Source organism: Eschscholzia californica, unplaced genomic scaffold, assembly GCF_041429995.1.
Source record: "Eschscholzia californica isolate CP2 unplaced genomic scaffold, dmEscCali1.0.p SCAF_3, whole genome shotgun sequence".
Classification (NCBI taxonomy): domain Eukaryota; kingdom Viridiplantae; phylum Streptophyta; class Magnoliopsida; order Ranunculales; family Papaveraceae; genus Eschscholzia; species Eschscholzia californica.
In genome coordinates, this window is record NW_028238420.1 from 38,278,135 (window position 1) to 38,288,392 (window position 10,258).

Consider the following 10,258-nt stretch of genomic DNA (forward strand, 5'->3'; position numbering starts at 1 on the left):
AATGACATTTGTGAACATTCTGATATGGAAGATAAAAAACATAAACAATAACTGTTACTATTATTATCATTGTAATTAGATTAATAATAATACACAGATTTTCTACAATAGTGAACAATTTTGTTTGTAAAAATATGTTATTTATATGATACAACAATAGATATAATATTAAGATAATAAGTATGCACCAATTGTTCATAAATATCCACAGATTTCGATGTCTACGAAAGTAAAAAAAGATATATTTTTTTAAAAACATGTTATTCCACACAATAAGACAATGATAATAATAAATAATAAATGTCTACAAAATTTTTATTTTTTGTAAAATGTATGTTATTTAAAATAATAAAGAAGAATTTGGCCAAAATGCCCTAAAAATTTGGGCTTTAGTTAAAAAGGAGGAGTCAATTTTTTTTTAGTCTTAAGCTTCCCGAGTACTTTTTTTAGTTTGCAACGCCTTGCGACAGTTTTGGAGCGTCTTGCAACTGCTTTACAATAGTTTTGGAGCGTCTTGCAACTGCTTTACAATAGTTTTGGAGCGTCTTGCAACACCTTGCAGCACTTTACAACAGATATTGGATTTTTAACCAAACAAAATACAAATATTTGAATTTTTAACATAAATACAACAGTTTTGCAACGCCTTGCAGCACTTTACAACAGTTTTGCAACGCCTATACAAAAGATATGGGGTTTTTAACCAAACAAAATACAAATATTTGAGTTTTTTTTAACAAAAATACAAAATTTTGAATTTTTACAAAAAAATGTGCATAACTTGTCTTTTTAACGGTAAAAAGGTTTAAAATTGGGCGTTCGACCCAATTTCCTGAATAATAAATATCCATCAATATCCAAAGATATCCATGAATGTCTACTAAAGTTAACATTTTATTTTTGTAAAATTATGTTAATATTTAATATGATAAGACAATAATAATATTAAAATAATAAATACCCATTAATCAATGACTACAAATATCCATTAATCAATTCTCAGTCAAGTGGCCACAAATATCAACAGGTGTTTACAAAAGTCAAAATTTTTATTTTTGTAAAAATGTGTTGTTTAATATGATAAAACAATAACAATATTAAAATAATAAATATCCATCAATATTCACAGATGTTTACGAAAGTCCAAAAAATTATTTTTCAACTATTGGTGAAAATATGTTATTTCATTTAATAATAATAATAATAATAATAATAATAATAATAATATCCTCTATACATTTTGTCTATGGATCCACTATCTTGAAATGGCCATACGACATTTTGTCCATAAAGCAAAAGTCTTGTAATGTCTATAGACTCAATGTCTTGAAATGTCTATAAAGACATTTTGTCTATAGACAAATGTCTTGAAATGTCTACGCGTTATTTTATCTGAGAATGTGCCTCTATATATCTATTTTTCTATCTGAGAATGTCCCCAGCTTTTTCCACAACCAATCAATTTTATAATTCTAATAACTTTTTGCTCGTTTTGTAACGAATAAAAATCCTAAGATTTGCAGACGGGAAGGTCCAGAGAATGGGTGGACTCTAGTGAACAAAGATGGTGTATACGACGCGGAGTCAGATGGATTCGGGGCAATCTTAAGGCGAAGTACTGGAGAAGCAATAGTTGCAGCGGCTTCGTCGACAAAGCGTGAATCAGTTTTATTGCATGAACTCCAAGGTGCATTGTTAGGCTTACGTCTAGCAAGGCAATATGACCAAAATAAAGTTATATTTTCGACTGATTCGACAACGGTAGCAACAATTCTGTCTAATGAAAATTTTGTTCCTCCATGGAAGACTGTACGAGTATGGAATGAGATACGATATTTATGGGGTTTATTTGAGGAGTGTCGAGTAATCCATGTATATCGAGAACTAAATCAAGCAGCAGATTACCTATCGAAGATGGAGCCGAGCAATTGTGTCCTAATTGTAGAGAGTAATGAGTTCCCACGAGCACTAGTAGATATTATAGAGGCAGATAAAAGCAGAGTCATTAGACTCAGGAGAACTTGATGTAATTCTTTTCTGTTTTTTAACCGCTGACTAATGCAAAAAAAAAAAAAAAAAATCCTAAGAATTGCAATTATATGATTTTCCTTTTTAGAAAAAAAAAAACCGTCTCTTTTAAAAAGCTTTTTGAAGAAATAGTTTTTTTTTCAAAGCGCTTTTATTTTGAAAATTATTTTTCTCAAAATCATTTTTTCAAAAGCCAGTTTTCCTCAAAGTCATTGTTAAAATAATTGTTTTTAAGAAAAAAAAATATCTTTTTCAATTTTTTTTAATATTATATTTAATGAAAATCAAATTTTCGAAAAATTGTTTTCGAGAAATATGGGTTCTTGTAAAAAAAAAAACAGTTTTTTGATAAAAAATCGCTTATATTTTTTTGGCAAGTGTAGCGTTTGGTGATCCGTCATAGAGCCATTTTCGGAGGCCCGTTGACTATGTTCACAGTTTTATTTTTAATGGCGGGTAATATTTTGTTGCACTTTGATATTAAAAGAGAATGTTGGTAGTAGGTAATTAACGCCTCATATGACGAAAAAAATCATCATCCTATGCCCAAGAAGATAAATTATTACAAGCCATACTTGGCATTAGAGGTATCCTCAGCAAAAGAAACTTGTCTAAAATTTCTTATAGGTGGCAGAGGTCGAGTTATTGATGTGAGATGGGTCTGAAATAAGGGAGATTTCAGTTAGGAGTATAATCCAGAAATGATTCGTGTATATATTTCACAGAAACGTGAAATCAAGGTAGGTGAGAAAGTCGCTGGAAGACATGGGAACTTTATCTGGAAAAAGTTCGCAAAATATTATTGTTTGTCATATAGAGTTTAAATTAAAGAAATTTATATTGTTTTTCTTAAATTTTATTAATTTTCTCTTAAATTTAATTTTTTCTTGATAAACAGTTAAACTTTTTACTGTTCACTTGGTTTTCGCAGCGTCCTACGGACGCAACAGATCCCTCTTGGCTAACGCCGTAACATTCTGAAATTCTTCCTGTAAATTGTCAACTTCAATTTTATTAGTGAATCTTCATACATCAAATTTCAAATTAATAGAGCAAGTTTGCAGAAAAGAGGAGAGAGCGAGAGAGAAATAAAACCATATTTAGTGGAGAAAATATGTGTGGGGGTAAGGGGAAGTGATTGATGTAGTTTAGGAATATTGTAACAGATTTTCTCCCCACTAATTTCTCTTCCTCGCACGATCTCCTCCCATATTTTGTTGGGTAAATGCCAACAATAGCCTTGCAGTTAATTTGTTAGAACTGACATATCTGATATTATCTAATACAAATGAGGGTATAAAAGTCTAAGGTAGTTTCAAGAAGTTAGAACTTAATTATTGACACTAATACCTTTTGTTTTGGTTCGAATTACGAAAATAAGATTTTATATCGGTCGTCAAATGCGATCTCTATCAAAATTCCAACAAAAATGATCGACCAGACTCATACCCCACATAACGGACTGACCTATTTTAATATATAGGATTAGAATGACATTTTCTACAACAAAATTGACATGAATACTAAGCTAATTGTTTGTAAATCTGAACCAAGGAATATGATTTTAGTTCTATTCATTTGATAAAAAAAAAAAGAGTTAATTCCTATATGGCCCCCTACTTTGTGACTAGCTTCCTTTATGGCCCCATTTTTTTCGTAAATTCAAATATGGTCCCCTTTTCTTAACACCGTCAGTCAACTTTTATGGTTAATCTTTTTGTTTCCATATTTACCCTTCTTATAAGAATGATTTCAAAATTCAAAATTGACCCCTTGTTAAATTTGGGTCAATTTCCAAAAACTTATAGCTACTTTAGAAAAAACTAGGGGGCTAAAATAGAATACATATAAAAAAAATTGAAAAACACCTCATCTCTCCTCCATCTCATCGCCTCTCTCCTCCACATCATGTATTTCGCCACCTCATCATCTTCTCCGATGAAGGTCGTCGGCCGGCCAAATTTTCCGGCGACCTTCAAATTTTTTTTTTTTTTTTTTTTTTATCTTTCTCTAACTAATATCTCTCTTCTCTCCCATCTCTCTCTTTCTCTCATTTCTCTCTCTCTCTCCCATTTCTCTCTCTCATTTCTATCTCTCTCCCATCTCTCTCTCTCTCTCTCATTTTTCTCTCTTTCTATAATTCCGACGAAGGGGAGGAGCCCCTTCGCCGGAATAACCAGACCTTGAAGGTCTGGTTTCAAACCAGACCGAGATCTGGTTGAAGCCAGATCTCGGTCTGGTGAGTCTGGTTACTAACCAGACCTTGAAGGTCTGGTTTCACTTTGAATCCAGACCTTCAAGGTCTGGTTATTCCGGCGAAGGGGCTCCTCCCCTTCGCCGGAATTATAGAGAGATGAGAGAGAGAAATGAGAGAGAGAGATGGGAGAGAGAGAGAGAAATGAGAGAGAGAGAGAAATGAGAGAGAGAGAGATGGGAGAGAGAGAGAAAAAAGAGAGATATTAGTTAGAGAAAGATAAAAAAAAAAAAATTTGAAGGTCGCCGGAAAATTTGGCCGGCCGACGACCTTCATCGGAGAAGATGATGAGGTGGCGAGATACATGATGTGGAGGAGAGAGAGGGAGAGATTAGGTGTTTTTAAATTTTTTTTATATGTATTCTATTTTGGCCCCCTAGTTTTTTCTTAAGTAGCTATAAGTTTTTGGAAATTGACCCAAATTTTAAAGGGGGTCAATTTTGAATTTTGAAATCATTCTTATAAGAAGGGTAAATATGGAAACAAAAAGATTGACCATAAAAGTTGACTCACGGTGTTAAGAAAAGGGAGCCATATTTGAATTTACGAAAAAAAATGGGCCATAAAGGAAGCTGGTCACAAAGTAGGGGGCCATATAGGAATTAACTATAAAAAAATTAGATCACAAAGTGCTTCAATAAAACCTAATTGAACAACTCCATTACTCTTTGAAGGATTTAGTGCTTTACTATTAAATAAATACGACGCTAGCTGTTATTTGCCAAGTGGATTACCACATAACTCTCAATTTTCATATGACCATCACATAGTTCTAAATGAAAACATCATTTTCATATGACATTCTTCAATTTTAATGTGATTGGAATTTCTTAATGCCGTTATTGTTTTTTTTTTGTTAAGGATTGATTGTCGTTGAAAAGAAAAAGCGGTACGATCTTTATTTTATCAAGAACCTCATTAGATATCTATTTAGAAGAGGTAAACGGAAAACAGAGCACCTAGAAACTCTATCATCCATGGCCTATTTATAGACCAAGTTTATGTTATTATTGATCGCTCATTTTCCTAGTTCCATAAAGATAAAGTTAAGTTTAATCTCCACATTATATCAAGATACATTAATTTCAACTTACATCAATCTGATCGAACATTTTGGGTGGTACACGTTCCCATCAACTTATCTTTTTAAATAAATAAATAAAAAGGTAGCCAAATTTTTAACCAATATTAATCCACAAATCAATGAGAGATATAAAAGAAAACTAGGAATCTTCAAGAAGAAAAAAGAAAGTGTAATTAGACAGGTGGGTCATGTGTTACTTACTACTAATGTGATTATTTAAAGATTGAAAATGGTTAAAGATAATATTAAGATAGATATTTTGGGTAAAAATTAATAAAATAATTCTTTTGATATAGTACTAGTTTTTTTATCAGGTCAACATTAGATTTGTCTTAACAAAAAGGAAGGAAGATGAAACCGGCACAACCGGTTGAACTTAGACGACTCATAATAAAATCATAATTATATTCGGTTAAAGCCATCTTCATCTCTCTAAAATTTTCATTTGTTCTTTTCTAGTAGTGGAAAAAGTTGAAACAGATTGGAGGAGGAGGTGATAGCCTTTCACTCTTCCTTATTTCTCTCCTCCAACGTTATTACTTTCTCTCTCTAAAAATTCTTCTCTCTCTCTCTCTCTCTCTCTAAATCGTTTGCTGTACCAACCACTTGTCTTTCTTCCTTCCATGGAACTCGACGGACGGCACTGGTTTTATAATCTGAACTTGACACGATAATATTACTCTTTTCTCTCTCTAGCTTTAGTTGTTATCAGTAACGCTTTCTGTAGTCTTTTTGATCTGTTGATGTTTGATTTGAAATTGATTTGTAAGTTTACAATCGTCTCTGTTTCTTTGTCTTGATCGTTGAATTTTCTTTTTGGATTTAATCGAATTTGATTTCTTTTAGTTGTAACCGTCTCTTCATTCATTGCTTTTGAAGTAAAAGATTCCATCGTCTGTTTCAGAAAAAGGTATCTGCAAATCAAACAGCAAATGCTTGATAGAAATCTCTCTGAACTTTCTGTTCTTTATTTTTATCTTATATGGCTCTACTTTTGTAAGTAGAATCGGTCTTTTCCAAGTTTATTCTTCATTCATCATCTTCGCCATTAATACTTCTTTTTAGAGAGAGAAAGTAAGTTTTAGAGATGTTAGATCTTAATGTTCGTTTGTCGCTCGATTCGACTTATGATGAAGACGAGATTGTGATTGATAAAGTTACAGGAGGTTCTGGTGCCCTAATGACTGATTCTGGAACTTCAAATTCATCAGTTGTCAATGTTGATGTTTCCAGTAATGGCGGTGATGAAGATTCATGCTCTACTCATAATACTACTAAACGTAGAGGAACCGATCTTTTCGCTTTCAACTTCGATATCTTAAAAAGAGTTGAAACCGATAATCTCGCCGGACATGACGATGATGAAGAAAACCTAAATCGGAATCATAATAACTCGGTTAGCTTTACTAGACAGCTCTTTCCGGCCGATGGAAATGTTACTGAGTTTAGATCAGGACCGTCCATTGGTTCTTCTTCGGGACCACATTGGGTGGATCTTTCATTTAGGCAGCCTGATATTCTTCAACCGCCGGCCAAGGTCATACAACCACAACCACCGCAGGTGAAGAAAAGTCGCCGTGGACCTAAGTCTCGAAGCTCTGAGTATCGAGGAGTCACATTTTATCGGAGGACAGGAAGATGGGAATCGCATATCTGGTAAGTAATTTTTTTCTCAAAAGCAATTTATCAGAAGATTGTCACGTTGAATTCGTTCTTTGAAACTTTACTCAATCTCTTCCAATTGATTTTTTGGTGTTTTATGAACAGGGATTGTGGCAAACAAGTATACTTAGGTAAATAATTGATTCAAATTTCTGATTGAATTTCTTAGGTTTCATTTTCTTCTGGGTATCCTAATTTTTTTTTGGGTTTCATATCTGAATTTGGTTGGTTGGTTGATTTTTAGGTGGTTTTGACACTGCTCATGCTGCTGCTAGGTAAGAATGATTTACAGTGAAAAGTTCTTCAACTTTCTAGGGCTAAAATTTTAACTTTGATTCAACTCGAATTTTCTTATGGCAGAGCTTATGATCGAGCTGCTATCAAATTCAGAGGACTTGAAGCTGATATAAATTTTAATCTCAGTGATTACGATGATGATCTGAAACAGGTACTTGTAGAGTTAATGTTTCAAATCATATTTGAATATTTGATTATGCTTCTTCTGAGTTAGGTTTAAATTGGGTGTTGTCTATTCTAATCCATTTTCAGATGAAGAACTTGACTAAAGAAGAATTTGTTCATATACTAAGACGCCAGAGCACCGGATTCTCAAGAGGGAGCTCCAAGTTCAGAGGAGTAACACTACACAAATGTGGTAGATGGGAAGCTCGAATGGGGCAATTCCTTGGGAAGAAGTAATTAAAATTACATTTCTAGATATGTAGTAAATTTTATCATAATAGTTTTCGATTAAGTGCTACCTTTCATTTATCTAATTAGTTTTGTAGAATTTCTCAATTGTGTGGTTTCCTTTTCTCACATCAGAGTAAATAAGTCTAGCTTGAAAAGGATATTATTGAAAAATATTTATTGATGATAACTGAATCCTTTGCTTGCAGGTACATATATCTTGGGCTATTTGATAGTGAAGAAGAAGCAGCAAGGTACTACTGATTGTAGTTGAATCTAACTCTTGTTTACAATATTTATGAAATCTTAATTCATTTGGTTCTGGAAATCAGAGCATATGACAAGGCAGCAATCAAATGTAACGGAAAGGAAGCAGTTACCAACTTCGAGCTGAGTTCATATGAAGGGGAGATCATTTCTGATGCCAAATTGGGAGGTATAACTTGATACAAAAGTTTTATTTTGTCGACTATGGAATTACAGTAACAACCTAACGGTAAAAATCATTCATGATATGATTGTACATGTAAATTGTTTCCACAGGCAACGATCACAATCTTGACCTGAACTTGGGGATGTCTACCTCCTCTTCCCCCAACAGTACAGGCAGTCTTCAATTCCAGTCCCCACCTCTTGATCCAACAGAATCCAGGAGACCAATTGTAATATACTCGAAATCTTATCTTTTTCTTTCAATGTCGTTTTCAATTTAAAATTTCATATTTAATCTGGATTTAGACCATACTTAAGAATCTCGCTTAATATTTAAACTTAGATTGGTAAACTTTGTAGCTGAGGTTTGGGCTATCTTATAAGTTAGATTCATCCTTCACCTTCGTTTACATGTTACTGTGTTGGGCTTACAGTAGTGCTATACAAACACCTTAATGATGTGCTTATTTAAATCTCAAAATTTTGAGAGCAATACTAGGATGACTCCAAACGGCTGACCTTCTCCATACTGTATGTTTGTCAAAAAGTTTTGAACATTGATTAACTTCAGAAACATAATCTTAATCTGTCTACTGTAATCTCAGACTGTTCCAGTAGTTGGCGAGGAACGCCCACACGGCTTCATGATGACATCTCAGCAACCTCACTTCTGGAATGGAGCACATCCTGGTTTCTTTCCCAACTACGAGGTATTTTAATTCCGTCTGTCTCTTATAATATGTATATGTTTCTTTATTAACTGATGAGGTTTCTGCGAACTATTCATTTTTTCTCCATATAAGTATTAGGACACAATTAGTATCTGTATAATACAATAACGATTGACCTCATATCAAGGATGAATCAATTACTAGCTTTGCATTTTATCTGAAGTTCCTAATTATGTATTGCAACTAGTAAGCTCTTCAAAAGTACTAGTATGTCTGGTTGTAGTGTTCTTGCTTTCGTTTCAAGAGTTACTGGAAAGGATTGTTACTAGTTTGAGCTTAATTGTTTGTGTTTCGATTTTGCAACAGGAAAGAGGGAAAGAGAAGAGGGTCGAAGTTGGTCCACAAGGACTCACCAATTTGGTCTTCCAAATGCACGGCCATGGTAGCGGTCCTACCTCAATGCCGTTATTTGCAAATACTGCAGCATCATCAGGATTCTCTTCTTCAACTATTACTACTCCTTCGCCTACTTCTATCACCGTCCTCCCACCACCACCACATCCGCCTTATGCAAACACAACCTTCTATTCAAACCATTATCCCTCTTCAACAAATACCCCTCAGTATTACTTCTACAGAAACTGACCTGTCACCACCACCACAGCCGACCGCCGTTACCCATCACCACCACCTCCATAGATCTACAAATGGTTCTGTACTCATATGGAACGTATGAAGGTGATCTTCTATAACTCATCTCGCTCTCTCTCACTCTCTCTGTTTCTCTAGAATACAAGTAACTTGGTCTACTGTTTTCTCCTATACAATATGAAATACAGTAATTGGTACACAATTAAAATTTGTGTATCAAACTTTGTAGTTTTGTGGTTTAATCTTTGAATTGGGTAAATATGTTAGAAAGGCATGGGTAAATCAGGCCAATTTACAGGGGGTCTGTTTTCTTGTGTTTTAAATCTTAGTAATAAACATGTTAATGGTGTTTATCTCTGATCTCTCTGTTTTTTCTGGTGCAATGAAACCGTTTTGATTTCCCAGTCCTACCAATAAGACCAAACCGTTTTTGAGGGAGAGGACCAAAAAAAGCCCTCCCAATAAGACCAAGCCCCACTGCAGCGTGTCAATTAGCCGCAGGTCCTAAAGCCAGAAAAGGACGGTCAGTGACAACTTTCCTTTTCCTTTTTCTTCTTTCCTTCCTGGAATACCCTTGTGCCGTACATCATAGATCTTTCCTTCCTTTTTCTTCTGGAAAGAAATCTATGGAGAGATTTCTTTCTTACTTTAAATTTCATTTCCTATATTTCTTACTATATTTTCATCACCATCTTTATCAATTTCTTATTTCTCTCTCTGTAATTTTTTTTTGCAGAAATCTTACTTTCTCTCTCTAAATTTTTAGTTGAGATCTTCCTCTTTATC

At 33.8% G+C, this 10,258-nt stretch overlaps 1 protein-coding gene across 2 annotated transcripts; it reads left to right on the forward strand.

Moving 5' to 3' along the window:
- Nucleotides 1–5,120: 5,120 nt before the first annotated feature.
- Nucleotides 5,121–9,832, forward strand: LOC147550080 (ethylene-responsive transcription factor RAP2-7-like). 2 transcript variants are annotated; one of them, XM_086666882.1, is made up of 11 exons: nucleotides 5,121–5,547; nucleotides 5,681–7,022; nucleotides 7,134–7,159; nucleotides 7,273–7,303; nucleotides 7,389–7,476; nucleotides 7,578–7,723; nucleotides 7,928–7,972; nucleotides 8,051–8,154; nucleotides 8,262–8,380; nucleotides 8,756–8,860; nucleotides 9,188–9,832. In XM_086666882.1, exons 2-11 carry the CDS (start codon nucleotides 6,454–6,456, stop codon nucleotides 9,464–9,466), a joined length of 1,512 nt encoding a protein of 503 aa, XP_086523008.1. In that variant the 5' UTR covers nucleotides 5,121–5,547; nucleotides 5,681–6,453; the 3' UTR covers nucleotides 9,467–9,832. The 2 variants fall into 2 exon arrangements, with proteins under 2 accessions (XP_086523008.1, XP_086523009.1); XM_086666883.1 differs by lacking the exon at nucleotides 5,121–5,547 and having other exon boundaries at nucleotides 5,569–7,022.
- Nucleotides 9,833–10,258: the final 426 nt, after the last annotated feature.